General features: G+C 28.1%; 1 protein-coding gene across 2 annotated transcripts; it reads right to left on the reverse strand.

The window, feature by feature from the left end:
• Nucleotides 1–468: 468 nt before the first annotated feature.
• Nucleotides 469–21,864, reverse strand: LOC129989492 (speckle-type POZ protein-like). Of its 2 annotated transcripts, XR_008785778.1 has the most exons (3): nucleotides 19,558–21,864; nucleotides 15,256–15,494; nucleotides 469–1,593 (listed from the first exon to the last, which is right to left on the reverse strand). XR_008785778.1 is itself a non-coding variant. In XM_056098064.1 (2 exons), exons 1-2 carry the CDS (start codon nucleotides 21,228–21,230, stop codon nucleotides 1,578–1,580), a joined length of 1,689 nt encoding a protein of 562 aa, XP_055954039.1. In that variant the 5' UTR covers nucleotides 21,231–21,864; the 3' UTR covers nucleotides 469–1,577. The 2 variants fall into 2 exon arrangements, 1 of the variants encoding a protein (XP_055954039.1); XM_056098064.1 differs by lacking the exon at nucleotides 15,256–15,494.
• Nucleotides 21,865–22,392: the final 528 nt, after the last annotated feature.

Raw genomic sequence — 22,392 nt, forward strand, 5'->3', positions numbered from 1 at the left:
AATTTAGATTCTGTGATTTTTTCAGCAACACATATGTTGACTGAAATAACTTATAAAATATAATTTTTTATACCACTTAAAGCATTTTTCCAATTGAAAGACATACATGTCTTTAAAGATTTGGAAATCAGTGATTGAGCCATGATTAGAGTAGATAATTCTTTCCTAAAACGTTTCCTAAAATATAAAAAAATACTTAAAAAAATAGAGCATACATATCAAAATAGAATGCAGCTACATATAATCACATTTACAATATGATTAAGTACTTTAAAATGATTAAAGGGGCGTCAATATAAGAAATAGCTTATTTCTATAAGTAAATAAATAGCCCATATGAAGAAAGACTAAGATTTAAATTTAAGATTTTAAATTTTCAAAATTGTTAATTATGATACTTACTATTTTTGTAAATTAAAAACAAAATGATAATGAAATCTAACATTTTTAAAGGTAATGACTCTTAAAAGATATTTCAGTGATATCAGGAAATAGCAGTAAATAACATCATTTAAAGCTAAAGCATTTGCAACACATTAGTATGGAACAAATATATATGCACATAAGAAACAATGTGTTACATGGAGATAAAATAGAAATTGTGAATATTTTTTTCAAATGAAATATGATCATATATTTAAAGACTAATCTCCAATCGTTTCTATTATCAAATAAATTATTAGTATAATTTTCATTTTAGAATACTGCATTGAGCACCATTTTAACAAAAACGTATATAATAAATACATTCAAACGGCACATTTTTTGCTGAAATGTTATGAAAAAAGCTGCTCATAAAAGAAAACTTTCTATAACGTTCTGTTACAGAATGTTCAAACTTCTAGAGGAAGTATAATGCTCAAAAATAAATCGGAACCACATCGATTTTCAATTCAAAAACGTTATCTTAATGGTGATTTGTTACATGCCCACCTATAAGGCCAATCTTCAGAATTCCGATTTTTTTTTTTTTTTCAAATTTTTATTTTGATGGAAGTAAAGGAAAAAAACGGATTTCCATCAAATAGGAATTACATGCCTCAAATATTATTTATAATAAAAAACACTCATACTTTTAAAGACTGAATTATTACTCATCCAAGAGATTAAAATTCGACGAATTATGAAAGATACCACTCGAGTGGATTTTCTAGTTATCTCGATTGATTGAACATGTGTGGGATACGTCAAAGCAAATTTCAAGTTCTCCTATTTTTCGCTGAATTAAAAATTTTAAATGCCCGTATTTTCTCTTCGCATAAGAAATATTTAGAGATTTAGCAAGCTTTATAAATCATATTTAAAGAGATCAAGTTTTTAAAAATACAAAAATGGAATATCATTATTCATCATTCCAATTGATATATTTTTAAAACTCAGAACTGATTCCCATTTGTTTTCCTTTTCAACATTATGTCTCTTGATTTCAGCACTTTTTCTTCAAAATACAATGAATGAAACAAATATGATTCTTTGAGTAGAAATGCTGAAAAAAGAAATGTAACATTGTTTGACAATCAATCAAGAATCAATAAAAAAAAATCAAACATGGTATTCTTTATTTTTTTCTCGCCCTTTTAGGAGGCAGCATACCTGAAAAACAATTAAGAAATATCTGTTAATAATTATTAATCTGTTAACAATTAAGAAATATCTGTTAATAATTATTAATCTGTTAACAATTCAGAAATATCTGTTAATAATTATTAATCTGTTAGCAATTAAGAAATATCTGTTAATAATTATTAATCTGTTAGCAAATAATAAATATATGTTAATAATTATTACTCTGTTAACAATTCAGAAATATCTGTTAATAATTATTAATCTGTTAGCAATTAAGAAATATCTGTTAATAATTATTAATCTGTTAGCAAATAAGAAATATCTGTTAATAATTATTAATCTGTTAACAATTAAGAAATATCTGTTAATAATTATTAATCTGTTAACAATTAAGAAATATCTGTTAATAATTATTAATCTGTTAACAATTAAGAAATATCTGTTAATAATTATTAATCTGTTAACAATTAAGAAATATCTGTTAATAATTATTACTCTGTTAACAATTCAGAAATATCTGTTAATAATTATTAATCTGTTAGCAATTAAGAAATATCTGTTAATAATTATTAATCTGTTAACAATTAAGAAATATCTGTTAATAATTATTAATCTGTTAACAATTAAGAAATATCTGTTAATAATTATTAATCTGTTAACAATTAAGAAATATCTGTTAATAATTATTACTCTGTTAACAATTAAGAAATATCTGTTAATAATTATTAATCTGTTAACAATTAAGAAATATCTGTTAATAATTATTAATCTGTTAGCAATTAAGAAATATCTATTAATAATTATTAATCTGTTAACAATTAAGAAATATCTTTTAATAATTATTAATCTGTTAACAATTAAGAAATATCTGTTAATAATTATTAATCTGTTAGCAATTAAGAAATATCTGTTAGAAATAGCTTATTTGAGTTAAATCGCTAGATTCAGAGATTAGGAAATAATCTTCATAAAATTTAAATATGTAAATCCATGCACAAGAATTAATGTTTTTTATATATTTTTGTACAATTCGAAAATTTTTGGCAGATCTTGTTGAAATTCGGTATACGCTTTCGGTATATGCTTCTCATCACAAAACGAAGGTCATAATTAAAAATATAAATTTGAAAGTTTTTGGTGTTTTTACTGATAAATATTCTGAAAATATTACTTTATAAAAAAAGGTGTTTAAAACATCTTAAAATATGAAAAATTATTTTTTTAGTGATACCATTTTTGTTTCCGCACAACTTTTTTTCGCTAATTTTAATAAATTTTTAAATTTATTTCGACGCACATTCAGTAACGATGATTATATTGATATGATGAAAATCAAACTAATTCATTGTTTCAAAATACCATTCAATCAAGTGCTTTTGTAAATATTAAAATCAAAATATAATAATTTCTTCCTTTGGATACTAACATAGAAATAAGATTTTTATTGCCGTTTCTGATTCGCAATGGATGCATTTTTTTTTTTTTTTAAATCATAATAATTTGTATTAGACTTGTTCTATTAAATCCATATTTTTCAATCTTATCAATAAGGAAATGATTTTTTTTTTTTTTACAAAAAATGCGATACATTTTAAAAATAACAATAAAGTAATAAGAATAAGGGAAGTTTTTCGGGTGAACCGGTTGGTTGCCAAAGACGGCTCAGTGAATAAATAAAAAGAAAATTAGCGATAGAATAAAGTAAGAATATAAATATAAAATTGAATTAAAAAATTTTAAAACATCAAAATCAAGGTTTTTCATCCTATAAAAAATTATTTTCTATATTTTAATGCATTTTAATTAATGCACCATGAAGTAGAAAATAACTTTTATTTTATCAAAGATACGGGGATCAAATCAAAAATCGTGAAAGCATGAAACACTGATATAAATACGCTTAATAAAATGAAAGTTACATATATTCATATACATTTTATTTTTAAAAAATATTTAAGGATTTTTTTTCCTTCTAATTTTCGAAGAGGTAGAGTTTCCTTACTTTATTTTTCGGCAACTTGATAATTTTTTGTTTTCATTTTTGTTTTTGTTCATAATTTCTTATATCAAAAATATTTTTTATTACATTATAAAAGTATGTTCGGCAGGCACTTTTTTATTTTGTTATTTTCTATCTTTTGACACTTCTTAGTTTCCAAATTAATTAATAGGATCTAAAATTTCTAAAAATCGATAAATATAGTTACGTTACTAAAAACACAATAAGTTCAGTAATAACAATTAGAAACGTATGAACCAAAAATCATTCAGTTTGCATTTGGCTGGTCAGTATTAGGTGAAAGAAGGAACTGCCCTTATTACCATTTTCAACTATAAAAGAAAGAATTCTTTTCTATTCCAGGAAGAGGAATGACCTTCTTTTGAAGAAAGAGGAATCTTTTGTAGAAAAAGGAGATCCCCTAATTTTGAGGAAACAAAATTTCATTTTTATATGCATAATATGTGGCGTTCGATTGTCACATTTTCTGTTAAGACATTTTGAACTTTCTTTAGTCCTTGAAACAAGTTAACATGCAGGGAACCGCTTAGACGTTTTGCGATCTCAGACAGCAGTCTTTTCTTTCTTTATTTATTTTTTAATAATTGATTAATTTCATAGTTCGAAACATTTTTAATTTCATCAACATGCTAATAATGTATTTTAGTTTAATTTTTATCTTTGTATCTTTGTGAAAATGTTTTAATTTATTTTTTTAATGCCTATAATGAAAAAAATTATTGAAGCAATAAAATTCTTGAAAAATTAATCCTGAAGATTAATTACTGATTTCAAAAATTATGATAGATTATAAGAGGAAAATAAGCCTCAAATAAATACAGTATTTAAAAAATTTTTTTAATGATCTATCAAATGGGTACAATATAACTATATATACCATCACTTTAGATGAGTTATTAATTTTTTAACATATTATAAATACGTAATTATTACTTTAATAATAATAACCTTCTCAATAATTACACCTTTAATTAATAAGTTCAAATTAATGAAGTTGATTTTCAATTAATACATTTAATTTTTAATACATAAATACTTTAAAGGTAATATCAAATTTTCAGTAAAATTATTTTAAATAATTTCTTCTTAGTTTTTCAGGTCGAGTTAGAAACATTTAACTATGCTGTGGATGGGGTCATGGAAAATAATTCTAAAATTGATATTCTTATCGATAGTCAGTCGTCTATTGAAGGTTCTAAAGTTCTACTAAGGTCCAATTTTTATATATGAAACATTTGTTTCACTGAGTGACTGATGGTCATTGCCTAGATGATGAACTCAAGAACCATTGCACTAAAATAGTGATTATTACAGAAGAAGAAATAGACATATCGGCTCCCTATTCTTATTCAAAATTAAAAGAAAAATTGTGAAGAATGTTGGATAAATGATGGCTCAGAATCGGGAAGGCGGAATAAATGATTCATTGAGTATGCGGATGTAACATTTTTTATATACAGCCTGGCAGGGCATGGTACATTCATATTTTTATTATCTGAAATTCTCTGAAATTCTCGATTCACCATATAGGAGATATGGAGTTCTCGATTCACCATACATGGAGAAATAGAAAACATAGATCACATTGTCTAGTGGAAACATTTCATCTAAATGAACCTTGAAATATTTTTTAAACAAATAGTTCGAAAATAACTCTTTGATAAAAATGATATTTTTAAAGTTGGGGAGATGTTCAGAATCATTCATTATATATGCAATAGATTATCTTAATAATCCAAGCACTTACCCTTTATTTACTGACTGTACTTTAAAGGACCATTTAAATCCAGCTGGTATCTTCACACTATGACTATTTTTCCAAACAGTATTTGAAAGAACACGAAGGATGTATTTTAAAACAGAAAGGAGTAGATATCAACTAAAAATGACATTAAAAAATCTTTAATTATGAATTACATTTTTTTTAAATAAGTAAAAAAGTTTTTCCTCCTTCTTGGGTTTATTCTGTACGAAAACTTAACTATGGTTCAAAAATAAATTTGAAAAATTGGCGATAAAATAATTCGGCAAATAAAGTGTTAATATCCATAATCTTTATTTTTATATTTTTTGTTACTTTTCCAGAATTTTATTTTACGCGAAACTTTTTTTTTTTTTACTTTGGATAACATGTATCAATTTTTTTTGTTCCTCTTTTCTCTAAATTATTTAACAGAATTCTTTTTTTTAATATTATCATTATACGTTCTTAATTTTTTCTTGTTTCTATTTCATGTGAATTACTTACTACATTTTGCTTCTTCGTTGTATATAACAAGTTTCTATGTTATGTTATATAAGTAGCATATCTTGTTTTGTTTTATGTTGTGTTAATTTGTTATTTTTTATTATTTATATATTTGTTTTATATTATACTTTATCTATTCGTTTTTTTTACATCATGCAAAAACGTTTTACATTCTTTTAATATTTTTCTTATATTCCTTATTATTATTCTTTTTTATTTATCGTTTATTCTTTAACATATATTATGCTCACTACTTTTGTTCTTTTTATGCTTATATTCCTTCTTCATTATATTATATATATATATATATATATATATATATATATATATATATATATATATATATATATATATATATATATATATATATATATATATATATATATATATATATATATATATATATATATATAAGTATTATTTTATGTGAAGCAGAAGGCAGTTTAAAGACAATGAAGATACTTTTAATTTCGTGACGTCGTTTTATTTCATTTTGAAGAAGCAGGCATATGTACAAGCGATGAGCACACAGAAAAGGAATGAGGAAAAAGCTCTTGGACATTTTATCCCTGGTCTTATATAACCTATGATTTAGATAGGGAAAACATTTCTTCATAGTACTAATATATTACGAGATTTCGATAGGGATTTTCGTTACAAGCGTGGACAAGGCAGGGGAAACACAGGGAGATTTAAAAAAGAATTTGCCTGATCAGCGATATTTTGTCTCTTCACGCGAAGTGTGGGAAAGTGAGGCTTTTAGCTGATTCAGCAATTTAACAAAGCTTCTCTTGAATTAATTAAGTAGAAACAGTGGAATTGGATCACGAAATAAGAGAATATTTTAGAATAAAGTAACTATGGGCTAAATTAAGATATAATCCTGAAAATTAATTAAATTGAAATTAGAGCTAAAATATCCTTACATATATATATATATATATATATATATATATATATATATATATATATATATATATATATATATATATATATATATATATATATATATATATATATATATATATATATATATATATATGTTTTTGCTCAGTAACTCGAACCAGTTTTACGCCTTTGGATAAACTAAGTAGGCGTGAAAAATAAAGGAAAATAAGTAATTAAGTATACACTAATTTATTTAATGAGGATTTTAATAATTCATTGTAAATACTTTGTGGATCTACTATTTTATAAATTACAGATTATTTTTATTTTTAAAAAATTTCCTTATTTTGCAACTAAGTTAATAGCATTTTTTTAATCGACTCAACTGGGCCTTATCGAACCAGAGGTATAATCTGCTTAGTTGGAATTCCGCCACGGATAATTTTAAAACCCCAAATATAACTGTTGAGTATCTGAGGAATTCCTACCTATCAGGTATTCATGATGAGGAATACCTAATAGGTAGATAAATTGCGGAATTCGAACCCAAATCGAGTCGTGAATCCCCAGGAGTGCTCAGATTTTTATTTGTAGTCCTACTCATAAAGGTTTTGTTTAAGGGTAATATATAACCCATAAGGGCTTTCTCAAAGTTTAAAACACAACTACAATTTTAGCAGCAAGAAAATGTAACAAATATCATTTACCTCAGTTGGTGCATTTTCGAGAAATCAAGCTTACTTAAATGAAAATATATAGATCGAGAGATAGCCAGCCTTTTGACGAATTTCATTCAAAATTCAATAAGCACTTATACTTTCAATGCTGAAACAGTGTACCAGATTTCATTTATCCATGGAGCATGCTTGAATTTTTGGGTTTATATGCATAGGAATATACAGATCAATTGAAGGTCAATCCCTTTTTAGATTTGATTCAAAATTTGTTGCGAATCTACACTATAGATGCTAAATCTGTAACCAGCTAGTTCCTTATGTTTTGTCGTCATCGTGTCCATCGGTACGATAGACAGACTTCTTGTGGATGAATTTCATTCAAAATTTGATAGCAAAAATATAACTTTGATGCAAAAGCAACATACAAAATTTCATCCGTCAGGCAAAAAGCGTTGTTGTTGTATCTAAAGGCACTTGTCATAGACAAGCCCACAGTCTTTAGAAGTCAATGATTTTAAGCCAAGGATGCGTCTCTTGTTTTTTCAGTTGCGCCATCTAGGCCAAAAGTATGACTTAGCTACACACACGTCACATCCCTTTTTACGGGCGAACTTCATTCATGCATTTCATTCACTCATCCACAGATCGTAATTTAGACCTGAATCAGAGAAACCCTGATCCAGTACCTCCAGTGGTATTACTCTCGACATGGAGGACTTTGTGATCACGACAGATTTATATGTGCGCCAGCCACCACCACACACGGTGAGTCTTAGGCCAGCTGGGTTCGAACTCGCAACCCAAGGGACGCAAATCCAACGCCTTATCCCGGCCATAAGCGTTTTTGAGTTATGTTCATAAAGCAACAGACATTAAGTCTTTTGTTTTAAATGTAGGGAAGTCATAAGCGCAGAAATTCGTTAAAATCTCTTGTTCAAATTTTTCGATGATTACAATATTTTCTCTTGTATTTTTCGTGAACGAAAAAATATAGAGACAGGAAGAACTTTGAACTAACTACGAAATAAAAGGCACAAGCTCTTTTTACGAACTGGAATAAGAAAATATAAGGCTGCATCAGGATCAAAAGTTAACCATTGGAAATCGGTACAGAAAAGTGATGGTCAATACCTTAAATCTGTAAATCAAGGTAGAAATGGCTGTAGCGGAAACGGTATTTTGCCGCTCTAAGCAGTGCATATTATGAGGAACCTCTAACACATTGACTGCAGTGTGACTCACCAGTGGGTCACACCTACTATCTAATTTTACCGAACCCTCTTCTTAATTAGTTTATTACTTTTCTACTATAATTAAGAGATAGCAAAGAAGGGGATCAACTAATTAGATTAATTATCTGTGTATAAAGTGCGAATAAAGGCAGTATAGTAATCGTAAATGATTCGAACTTGATATTTTAACAAATCTAAACGTTTCATATCTCCCTGAATTCAGAAAACGCATTTTTGGCATTATGTCTGTCCGTCTGTAAATACGATAACTTAAAAATACTTTGAATTAGACGAATTTTTCTGATTTTTATCAAATTTTAAACGTAATTTATTCACAATAATATTGGTCTAGGTTCGATTACAAATGTAGCCAATAACTCCAAAACGCAAAGAGCTAGTTAGATAAAATTTGGTACGGCACGTTTGGCATCTAAAATATAGGTTCTTATCAAATTTCGAACCACATCTGTCCAAGTATTGCCCTTCAGTCGGTCCGTACTTTCGCATGTATTTAACCGCAATGACTTATGAAAGGAATGACTTAAATTAATATCTAGATAAGATAGACACTATGTTATCTTGTGACTATAACTGTAACTCTGTGTTAAAATTTGATTTCCCTCGCTCGGCGTAAAGGTGTCCAACATATCCGTACAATGGATTTAATAAAAATGGTAGATCCACGTCAAATATTTTTATTTCTTAATTGTTATTCGCTAATGCCATCTCAGTCTTAAGCAAGGTCCATAATTTTATGCATTTAGATAATTGGAGAGTATACGAGAAACTTTCGCGGAGACCATTTCCGCTGTTTAAGTTATATTAATGTGCATAATAAATTATCTTTGGTTCAAAATTTTGATATGAATCTACACTATAGATGCTAAATCTGTATTCATTTAGTTTTTCTATTTTTGTAACTTTGTGAAAATACATATGTTTTTATCTATTATGATTTATCTTTTCAAGTGATCCACATATTTACAAATTATACTTGACAAAGTTTTAATATATCCTGATATCTCAGAGTTCATAGAAGCTGCTTTCTTAGATATCTACCACTGCATATGAACAATCTAGAATAAATGCAAAAACGATTATATTTGAAATACTTTCAGAAATAATATAAAATACAATAAGAAAATTTCACACTGATTGTACGTGTGCGTTTTATGAGTAAGTAAAAATATTTTTTTTATCCGTTTGCATTCGTTACTTTTTAATTCTAAAATAAATTTTTTCATTACTTTACTTATTATTCAGTGTATTCCATGCTTTTGTGGGGCCGCGGTGGTCTGGTGGTAAGGTATAGGCTTCGGTACCGGAGGGTTTCAGGTTCTTGTCCCGATTATACCGAAGAACCGTCGTGTAAGGGGGTCTGTTGCACGTTAAATTCGTCCTGCTCAAACGTCCTCCCGCTGGTGTGGTCTGGAGAGGAGGGGGTGACAGCTCAGGTGTCGTCCTCGTCATCTGACCAAGGTTCAAAATTACGTGGTCCGTCCGAAAATAGCCGTAGTGTTGCTTCAAACGGGACGTTAATATAACTGATCTGAACTGAACTCCATGCTTCCGTGTATTGTAATGAAGTCAATCGGAAGTGGTCAATTTTTCCTGAATTCTGAGCATTATAAAATTCAAGAATACTGTTCGTTTAAGTATCCTCAAGCTATCACTTTTCGTCGATTCTACCTCATTAAGGAGAGAGACGCGGAAAGATGAGCTCGTTTTTATCTCACGTTTATGAGAGTATTGTGTCTTTTCTGATCGTATTATATTATTTTAATTTAGTCGCGAGTAATTCGAGTTTACTTATTAAATGTAAACATCTCCTCCTTTCATCTTTCCTTTCAACCCTATTTTGACGAATGAAACCTATCCTAACGTATATGCAAAAGAGTGGAGGGTTTTAGAATCGGTTGGTAAGCAATAGAAATTTTTTCCCTTCATTTCTTACAGATCATATTTTCAAACTAAAATATTAGGGGATAAAAAAGGTAAGCCTAGATCTATATTCTACCGATAAAATGTGAATAAGAAGCGGTTATCTTCAGAGACCTATTAGTTCGTGCATCGTATTATTAATATTAATTGATTGACATCAATCACTTAAATATTTTTAGTTTATTTAATTTTTGGTAAGCTGAAAGCATTGATTGTTAGGAATAGAGCAATAAATGAATTTGGAAATACAAAAATAAAGAGGAAATGTATTAACATTTGAACTAAATAAATAATGTTTACTTTTAATATGTAGTAATTTCCATTCAGCTGTTTAAAAATATATTACGTTTGATGTTTCCAAGAAGATTGTACAATCTTATGCTTATCGTTTGTTTTTATTTTGTAATAACTATTATAAAAATTATACTTTTTTTAGCTAATTACGAAACATATATATAAACTAATTATAGCATGTCAATGAATAACATAATTGTTAGAGAAGATATTGTTGAAGCGGGAAAAAAAACGTGGGAATAACAGCGTAGTTAAAAAGTTAATATATTAAAAGTAATAAGAAAAGAACTTGACGAAAATGCTTTTCATTCAATTCAAAAATAAGTATACAAAAATATATTAACATAAGATTCAAGTTTTAAAATCTTTAAACGGATGAAAAAATTTATGATACAGAGAAAATAAATTATATTTTTATTACAACAAAAAATAAAAATATCACAAATTATATAAATTTTTTTTGTCGAAATTAAAGAATTAACTAATTAATTTGGTAAAATATCGTTATTTTTTATTATTTTTATCATTATCATTGTCGTTATTTTTTAATAAAATTAACAAAGTTAAAAAAAATCGTGTTTAAATCAGTGTATAAAAACTGAGAATAATTTTTTACACGTTAATCTTTTTCTTTAGCAAACTGATGATCCAAAGAAAATAAATTGCATTTTATTGCAACAAAAAGAGATTTGTTAAAATCATAGAATTAACTAATTAATTTATAAAAATAATCTCTTTTTTTTGTAATAATAATAAACTTCACCAAGTTAAAAAAAATCGCATACACAGGTTTTACACAGGTGTTATATTTTACTAGCAGATAAAAGGGATTAATGGAACAATGAAATAATAGATTAAATTATATTGTTCATTGTTTTCGACGGTGAAAAAATAGGCTGCAAATCATACGTAAAAATATTTTTAAAAATTTGTCAAAATTCGAAAAAGAATCATACGATTTAATATGTACCATTAAAACGATAGCGTTTTGAATGTTGAGATTATGCAAAAATCATTTTTGTAGAATAAAATTTTCGAAAACTGTCTTCAAAAACGATATCAAAATTTCGCTTAATTTTTAAATAATGTTATTTAAAACTTCTAATTAAGTTTCTATTTAAAATTACAAATATTTCACAGTATTCTAATTAAAATTTCGAAAAAAAATCGCCCTCAGGAGGGGGTGGGGAGCATATATAAAAAATAAACATTATAAAAACATATATAACTTGTGATTGGAGCTTTATTAACAACGTTTGGAATTAATAGAACGAATAATATAGAATATGCTATATTTAAATAAAGTTCAATGTTTAAAAACTGTAAAATGTCAACATTTCAAACTTGTCTTAATAAATTCAATTATACAGTCAGAAAGAAATCAAGTAGATATTTCATACAAGGCTATGAACAACCGCATCACCTTTAAATGACGTCATACATGTTTTTATATGTCTTCGAACCATAAGAAGATGTCCATGAAATTATATAAATTGCTTTTTATATACGCATGTTTAATGCACTCAATACCTACTTTTGATGAGAATTACTATATTCTATTTGTATTCTAGCCACTCTTGCCGACCAGCTAATTCGCCAGGAATATCGATTTTATTTACTTTAATTTAAATCACTTATGTATAATTTCATGTTCATGTTTCCTCCCCCCCCCCCTCCTAAAAAAACTAGCATCATATTTTTAAGCATCCAATTGTGACAGATGTTAAAATTATATTATTTTATTAACCTTACACCTGTTCTGCCCATAATGTGTATGAACTATCCAAAAGGAATCAAGTTCCATGATGTAATGATGCTATTAAAATGCATATAATCTTTTGAGTTTTGCAGTATACTGTAACTTCATATTCGTATTTTCCTTTTACAAACAGCATAAATATTAAACAAAATAGTTTTCCTTTATGTTTAAAAGGGGGGAAAGCTCAAGCGGTCAAATATTTGATGAAACAATGAAGGCAACTTGAATTTCAACTCAATAATGAAATCCACTGAAAAAAATTATGCAGAAATTTTTTTAAAAAATGCAAGAATGCATGGAAAAATTTGCGCGGCAGTTAAAATGATATTAAAAAGACATTTTTTAAAATTTTAAATAGGATTTAAAAGTCAGTTTTGTGCAATAATATTTTCTGGAATTACAGCGGGCAAAGCGCTGAATCTTAATTTTTAATTAATTGAAATTCTAGTTAAAATTTTAAAAAATCGCTTTAGGACATTTCTACCTTTTTAACCCTTAACTGGGGACGTGCGGTCTGTGAGACCACTTGCGATCCCCCTTATTCTATTTTTTATCTCAATAGAATGGATTGACCCCGTAGCTTCCTGTTTTGTGACCTTCAATACACGTGCACTTTTTCAACCGATTTCATTGAATGCTTTTTAAAATAATTCAGTTAATTCTTTGAGCGCGGTCTCTAAGATCGCATCTCCCTGTTAGTGTCCCAGTGATAAACAAGGCTTAGCAGATGGCGCTAAAACTTGGGCCCCGAAATATCATCCATTTTACTGATCCTATTATGAAGCAGTGCTCCAGACACTTTTAAATGAAGCAGAAAGTGATTTTAGTGATAAGGATAATTGTACAGAAGAGATTTCGATGAAACTGATTTTGATATGTATGTTCAAACATAATTAATTTTTCTAGTGATAATGTATTCTGAAAAATTTATAAAATATATTAATATACCAAGAGATATATATACAGAATTTATAGGTTGATTTTTATACTAGTTCTTAACCTGTATGTTTAAAATGCCCTAGAAAACCGTGCTATGAAAGTCACACAAACCGATAAAAAAAAAGGGCCAATTTTATCCATAGTCTTTTTTTTTTTTTTCATATAATTGTTGAATTTTACATTATATTGTCTTTTAAATATCTTCATATACTGTAAAAATAAATATGATATAAAAAATAAAAAGTAATATGTTTTTTCAAGAATATTATTTATTGTAACCTGTAATTTGAGAAGAAAATGTATGTTCCAACACATTTACTTTTAATGATAATATATTTTGAAAAATTTCTAAAACATATCTATATATCAAGAAAAATATCTGCAAAATATATTGGCAGTTTTTCATACTAATATATTCATTAGAAAATATAATTTGAGTGTAAATGAAATGCGGTCTCGTAGACCGCACCTCCCAAGTTAAGTCCTAAAATTTTCACTTCGTCAGTTAAGGGTTAATACATTCGTACTAAATTTTTTATCTATAAACCAAATGCTGTGCCCTATAGAGTACTAAGATCTGTATACATGCACTTTTATGAGTAGTAGATTTGTAAGTTATTTTTCAATGCAGTAAATTACCATTTATAAGTCTGTCAAAAGAATAATTAAAAATCATTTATAAATGGAAATATGCATTACTCAAATTTTAATAAGCATGTTTGATTATTACAAACTTAATGTTGTTAATGCAAAATTCATTTGGAAATAACCGTTTTGAAGTTTTTGCTTTTTCTTATTCAAAGAAAAAAGTAAAAACTTCTTTGCCAAAATCTTTATCGTCAAAATATTTGAACTCCAAATTTTGACAGATCTTTACATTTTAGAGCTCCCTGTATATCTTCCTCTTTGTGAGCACAGCAACTTAAAATCACTTTGTTTAGATGGATGAAATTTGGTATACGGTCATTACACCAAATTTGTATTTCTGACCGAAAGACTTCCTCTAAACGAAATTCATTCAGGGAAAGTGTGGATATCCAGCTGTCCAAGTATAAGCGAATATGTTAACTACAAAATTTAAAGTGCTAGACAGATGAAATTTGGTACACTGGTTTAACTTCTAAAACATATATTCGCACCAGATTTGGAGCAAATCCACAAAAGAGTTTATCTCCTGTGGATCTATATATCTCACATACAAGTAAACGTGATAGCCCAAAAATGCAATGGTTTATATAAATAAAATTTGGTATATGATTTAGTAACTACAATTGTATTATACCAAATTTTTGGTTCCGGTCGGTTAGAAAGAAAATTTCCAAAATGCATATTTGATCTGTTAGTACTTGTATTTACCACATTCCGACGTTAATAACCAATGATTACACGCTAATAAGCTGTTTCGTAGCAGTTGTTTGCCAATGGCATTTATTTACCAATACACCAGTTCCGGTTTTCTTTACTGTCTATAAAGCATATAAATATAATATGCGGATATCTGAAAGCAAATAAAAAAAAACACGCATGAGTACTTGTGTTCACGGTGGTACCGAAGATCCAAAATTTTCATGCGAGGGTGGAAAAGAAAATAATACTTTTATTCCACAGTATGCAAAAGGGTTTAGATGAGTTTAGTTTAGTTATATTAACGTCTTGTTTTAAAGCAAAACTAGGGTTATTTTGGGACTGACCTCGTAATTTTTGTGGTCAGATGATGAGGACGACACCTGAACTGACACTCCCTTTTCCGAACTTCCACAGCACATCAGCGGGAGGACGTGTGGCCTCGACTTATTTAGCGTACACCAGACCCTCTTATACGACAGTTCTTCGGTAGAATCGGGTCTCGAACTTGAAACCTTCCGGTTTCGAAGCCAAGACCTTACCATCAGGCCACTACGGCCCCAGGGTTTCGAAGAGGCCATTACCACTGGTTTTGAAAAAAAGAACATTAACTTATTTCCGCATTATACTAAGATCATTAATTAAATTTTAAAATTAAATAATTATCATAAAAAGGAAAATTTTATTCCTTTATGGCGCATCTTGAGTATTGATTACACATTTTCTATTTCACAAGATTTATATACATGCAAGTAGGTGTTTAATTTTTAAAAAAATCTTTAATTCATTGTCTGGTATGCTGATTATCTATATTTTCAGCCTTATCAATTGAATTTTGTTCAATGCATGTTTTTTCGATTGCATTTCGGAGAATAAAAAAAGTTCGAAGTCCATTGGAAAAAGATGAAATAGGTTCTGATCATTGTTTTTTTTTCAACAATTAAATTAATTAAATAAATAATTAGGAAGGAAGAATGTTATCTTTACACCCTAGAAAAATACTCCCCTCCCCAAAATGTTAATGATTTAAAAGAGGTAAAATTTTTATTTTAATAACTTTATGAAAATGTGTATAGATTTTTTTTCTTTTTTACCAACCGTCTTTGGCGACCATTTGGTTTGTGGGAATCATTCGTTGCCGATATTTTCAAATTAAACATTTTATTTAATTTGCTTTTAATGGCTTCCTAAACAAAATATTTTGAACTTCAAATTTTAATAAATATTTGATTCGATTATTATTTCATCATATTATTTTAGAAGCCTTAAGCTATTCTTTTTATTGTGCTATGTATTTTATTTTGTGCTGTGTATTTATCGACTTTTTCTATTTATGCTTTTATACAACCAATTATCTCACAGGAAAAAGCAGTAGCGTGTATAAATTAACGCATATTAAAATCTTTCCACCCTTGCTGAATCCTGATGTGAGCACCATTTCATTGTAAAAACAACAAAATCTAAAAAATATATCTTTAAAAAAATCATGCCTACTAATATAATTGTAATAATAATACTAATACATTGTAATAAATGGTGTACTATTATATAGTTGTAAATCATACGAGTATGAAATGGAATACTTCTTTAAATTTCAATAATGGAAAAAGCATGCTATTAAATAAATGGTGCAACAATGAAAATAGTTTGGATTTCATTCACAGCAATGAAAATATTGTAATAAATGGTGTACTATTATATAGTTGTAAATCATACGAGTATGAAATGGAATACTTCTTTAAATTTCAATAATGGAAAAAAGCATGCTTTTAAATAAATGGTGCAACAATGAAAATAGTTTGGATTTCATTCACAGCAATGAAAATATTGTAATAAATGGTGTACTATTATATAGTTGTAAATCATACGAGTATGAAATGGAATACTTCTTTAAATTTCAATAATGGAAAAAAGCATGCTTTTAAATAAATGGTGAAACAATGAAAATAGTTTGGATTTCATTCACAGCAATGAAAATATTGTAATAAATGGTGTACTATTATATAGTTGTAAATCATACGAGTATGAAATGGAATACTTCTTTAAATTTCAATAATGGAAAAAAGCATGCTTTTAAATAAATGGTGAAACAATGAAAATAGTTTGGATTTCATTCACAGCAATGAAAATATTGTAATAAATGGTGTACTATTATATAGTTGTAAATCATACGAGTATGAAATGGAATACTTCTTTAAATTTCAATAATGGAAAAAAGCATGCTTTTAAATAAATGGTGAAACAATGAAAATAGTTTGGATTTCATTCACAGCAATGAAAATATTGTAATAAATGGTGTACTATTATATAGTTGTAAATCATACGAGTATGAAATGGAATACTTCTTTAAATTTCAATAATGGAAAAAAGCATGCTTTTAAATAAATGGTGAAACAATGAAAATAGTTTGGATTTCATTCACAGCAATGAAAATATTGTAATAAATGGTGTACTATTATATAGTTGTAAATCATACGAGTATGAAATGGAATACTTCTTTAAATTTCAATAATGGAAAAAAGCATGCTTTTAAATAAATGGTGAAACAATGAAAATAGTTTGGATTTCATTCACAGCAATGAAAATATTGTAATAAATGGTGTACTATTATATAGTTGTAAATCATACGAGTATGAAATGGAATACTTCTTTAAATTTCAATAATGGAAAAAAGCATGCTTTTAAATAAATGGTGAAACAATGAAAATAGTTTGGATTTCATTCACAGCAATGAAAATATTGTAATAAATGGTGTACTATTATATAGTTGTAAATCATACGAGTATGAAATGGAATACTTCTTTAAATTTCAATAATGGAAAAAAGCATGCTTTTAAATAAATGGTGCAACAATGAAAATAGTTTGGATTTCATTCACAGCAATGAAAATATTGTAATAAATGGTGTACTATTATATAGTTGTAAATCATACGAGTATGAAATGGAATACTTCTTTAAATTTCAATAATGGAAAAAAGCATGCTTTTAAATAAATGGTGAAACAATGAAAATAGTTTGGATTTCATTCACAGCAATGAAAATATTGTAATAAATGGTGTACTATTATATAGTTGTAAATCATACGAGTATGAAATGGAATACTTCTTTAAATTTCAATAATGGAAAAAAGCATGCTTTTAAATAAATGGTGAAACAATGAAAATAGTTTGGATTTCATTCACAGCAATGAAAATATTGTAATAAATGGTGTACTATTATATAGTTGTAAATCATACGAGTATGAAATGGAATACTTCTTTAAATTTCAATAATGGAAAAAAGCATGCTTTTAAATAAATGGTGAAACAATGAAAATAGTTTGGATTTCATTCACAGCAATGAAAATATTGTAATAAATGGTGTACTATTATATAGTTGTAAATCATACGAGTATGAAATGGAATACTTCTTTAAATTTCAATAATGGAAAAAAGCATGCTTTTAAATAAATGGTGAAACAATGAAAATAGTTTGGATTTCATTCACAGCAATGAAAATATTGTAATAAATGGTGTACTATTATATAGTTGTAAATCATACGAGTATGAAATGGAATACTTCTTTAAATTTCAATAATGGAAAAAAGCATGCTTTTAAATAAATGGTGAAACAATGAAAATAGTTTGGATTTCATTCATGGCAATGAAAATATTGTTATAAATAAATTAATTAATAATTAATTAAATTAATAACTACTAGAAAATATTTTTAAGGATAATTAAATAAGATAATTAAATTTAGATAAAAAAAATTTACAGCAACTAAATTTATAGCATTAAAAAGCTAATTTTTTTTTAAATTTTAAGATGTAAAAATTAGTTTCTACCATAATATTTTCGGAAGTTAAACCGCGAAACCCTAAAAACTTCGCTTAATTTTTTAATTAATAAAATTTTCTAATTAAAAATTAAAGATCAACATTCTCATCTTTCAAAATATATGTGTGATAAGTTTGATAGTTCAAAGTCAAATGGTTTAGATTATAAAGAGCCAACACACATACATATATACATTCATATAATAAATACAGATGACAAATGATTGCAAGGTATTTTTTTCTTATATTCAAAAATATTTAAGCGGAAATTTGTTCATTACAAATACTATAATAACTGAGCATACGTAATGAAAATAAATATCATGGAATCTTTAAAATCTATTTTGTTCTTCAAATTTACAACCTGATAGCAGCAGTAGTATAGAAGTAGTGTACTAGAATCAAAAGTCAATTATATAAATCAACAACTGATAATTAAATAATTAAATATGATGAGTTGATAGTAACTGGCCTATTAACTTTTTTTAATTATCCATAAAATTTGAATTTTTTACAAATTTATTTTTTAAGAAAATAAATTAATACCATTTTTTTTTATCAGCCTATATTAGGTTTCTCTCAGTCAAAATGAAAATTTCTCCTCATTCAAATGAAAGATGAAAAACATTTTTTTTTATTTCGGGAAACCTAAAATTTCATTTTGATAAATTTACATTGAAATATAATAAAATTCTTGTTTTCAAGAATATATGAAATATATACATTTCATATATTTTCATACATTCATATATGTATAAACTCAAATACATAAATTCATATATAAAATGTATACATTTCATATATTCTCGAGACTCATATATAAATTACTTACTTTATTTCTGTTCTTGTCTGTATGTTCAGTTTCATCTGATAAATGTCTCGCATGGTCTCATATGCGAGGGTAGGATTAGCACTCTCGAATTTTTTCCATTCATCTGACCCAATAACTAGATAATCGTGCATCAAAATGAACTCTAACGCACATGATTTCAGATCATCATCCTGATGCATATCTGCTAGATACAAGATCTCAAGAATATTGCCCGGACAAAAACTGCCTTTCAGAAACTCAGCACATTTTTGCTTCAGAGACAAAACTTCGTACTTGTCTGCAGCGAAATATAACAAATAGACAGCATACCAGTCGAGATTTACTTCAGTGATGTCTGTGTACATGTACCACAGGAATCGATGCATTGTTTCAGAATCTAAATCTGATACTTCAGCATATTCTCCGGTATGTTCCCGCATGTCGCTGGTAAACATGGCCCTGAAAACCGGAGATCTGGCACTCAGAAGTGCTTTGTGGACCGGAAAACTCTTGCCACCAGCTCGTAAGGTGAAATCCGGGAGGATCTGGTCTTCATACAGACTCTGAAGATCTGATCTGAAGGACTGTGATATTTCGGGGAAATCGGAAGGATTAGGAAAGGCCATTCGAGCATTCTGATGACGATGTCGGCGGTTCGTCTTGAAGATATGTCGTTCAGTGTTAAGAATCGAGGTATCATTGGGTAGCCTTCCAGTTGAGACACGATCAGATATAAAGCTGAGTGGTGAGCTTGCGTCAGGTAGACTCTCAATCGAGGTGCGATCCGATATAATTACAGGGTCGTCATATTTTATTTCTTCTGACTTAACTCCTACAGACAACACACAGTTGCACTTTAAGGTCAATACATCTCCAGGCAGGTAGATGCTCTGCTTTGCAATCAGTTTTTCCTTTGTAATAAATGGCGGAAACGTCCATACTTGTAAGCCGTCTTTCTTTTCGAAGAAATGTTCAGCCTCAGCAATTTCTAATGCTTTGCCATAAACACTCAACACCTGCACATTCAGCACTACATAGCTAGGTCTTTTGGAATCTGTTTGACAGATCTCGATTTTTACACGTCGGTCACACAGATATCCTCCTGTCAAAGACATTTTTAAAAGCATCAACGGATAATCCTTTGAAGATGATTCTAGTGAAAGTGTCTGCTCTTCACCGACTTTAAGAGTACTAAATCCTCTTATGGGCCAATTGAAAATCCCTTTGTCGATTCCTATACAAGTACTGAGTGTGCATCCCTTGGGAGATGGGTCAATGCCACAATACCACATTCGGCAACGAAGAGTTAACGTATCTTCGGGTAGGAGAATATCCTTGTTTTTCTCGACAATATCTTTTCGTGGAATGATTGCAGACTGACCGAAACCGTGATTGACCGTGAAAGAATGATTTTTGATTTCAACATTCTTAAAGGGGGTGCCATTTGCATCGATAATGGACAGCTCATAATCAATCGATATTGTATCCAGCCCTCCATTTTTTCGATGGAGATAGAAACTGACTTCTTTGTCATCCTCAACCCCTCTTGGATACACTAAGAGAATCCACTGTGTTCCACCAAAACTGTTCACAACGAAAAGCGGACTGGTGAGCGGTTCGAGTTTCTTTTGCAAACAATACGCGAAATTTTTTATTTTCCAAGTGACTGTAAATCCTTCATTCACATCTGCCATGATTTTTCATTCGATAAAATAAATTTTAAATAAACAAGCAAAACTGAAACTCTAAAATAAAATAAGAAGGAGAATAAAGTAAATAATTTTGATTTAATTATTCTTTTCGAAAATAAATGTATTTCAATAATTCTACACATGCAATAGACTACCGCTTCTTTCTCAAAAAATACGAATTAGGGTATTCAATTCATATGCAATAAAAAAAAAAAGTACCGATTCTTTTTCCGAACAAATCAATTCCTTCGAGCATTCAGTTCTTCCGTCAAAAAATTTCTAATTCTTTTTCAAACAAATAAATTCATCCAATTCCATACAGTTCGACATGTCGTCTGTAAAATCTCGATGCTTATTTAGAACAGCAAGAGTTCCATTCGCAAATGCACACGATGTTTCTTTTTTCCAAATGTTATTTCGAAGACCAGGGGGGGAAAAACGATCCGAAAACGGTGTGCATTAGAAAAACAGATCGGACGCCTTACACACTAGACATGCAAATTCACGCTCCAAAATGTAACAAATGCGAGAGCTGTTCCCCCATAAGCAGCTTTGCATCTAAACGATACATTAAAAAAAGAAGAAAAAAGGTATTTTCAATCAATTCACTCTTGATAAGAGCCGAGGTTTGATTAGAGTATCGGGCGTTGCGTTGCTAAAGGAAGTGAGTGAACCGAAAGACGAAACTGATACTGCTATCTTTTTGTTTCCTCTGACATGTGGTTTACAAGTAGGCCGTCTCGTCTGTTATCGGGGAAAAACCGTTTTCTGGCCGGATGTGTAAATGCATGCAAATAATTACTGAAAGAAATGGTGTCCACTTTTAACTATAAATGAATGGTGGTTAAGTAACCAAATGACCGGATTAAAAAGTCCAGATTATTTAAGCAGTTAACTGTTTCGACCTATTCGGAAAATACTTATTTAAATTGTCACAAACATATTATATAAATATAATAATTATAAATATAATTGAACAATTATTATATAATTAGAAATATAATTATATAAATATAATTATTAAAAAATTATATATTTATAATAAATAATCATAATATAAATATAATAATTATCATAAATATAATTAAAATTTATATAAATATAATAATTGTCATTGAATAAACTCTTTATAACGCAAAATGTACTTTTTCCATGACGATTGGTT

Source organism: Argiope bruennichi, chromosome 10 (assembly GCF_947563725.1).
Source record: "Argiope bruennichi chromosome 10, qqArgBrue1.1, whole genome shotgun sequence".
NCBI lineage: Eukaryota > Metazoa > Arthropoda > Arachnida > Araneae > Araneidae > Argiope > Argiope bruennichi.

Coding starts and splice junctions, on each gene's coding strand:
- LOC129989492 (XM_056098064.1), bottom strand. CDS start 21,230: ATGGCAGATGTGAATGAAGGATTTACAGTCACTTGGAAAATAAAAAAT.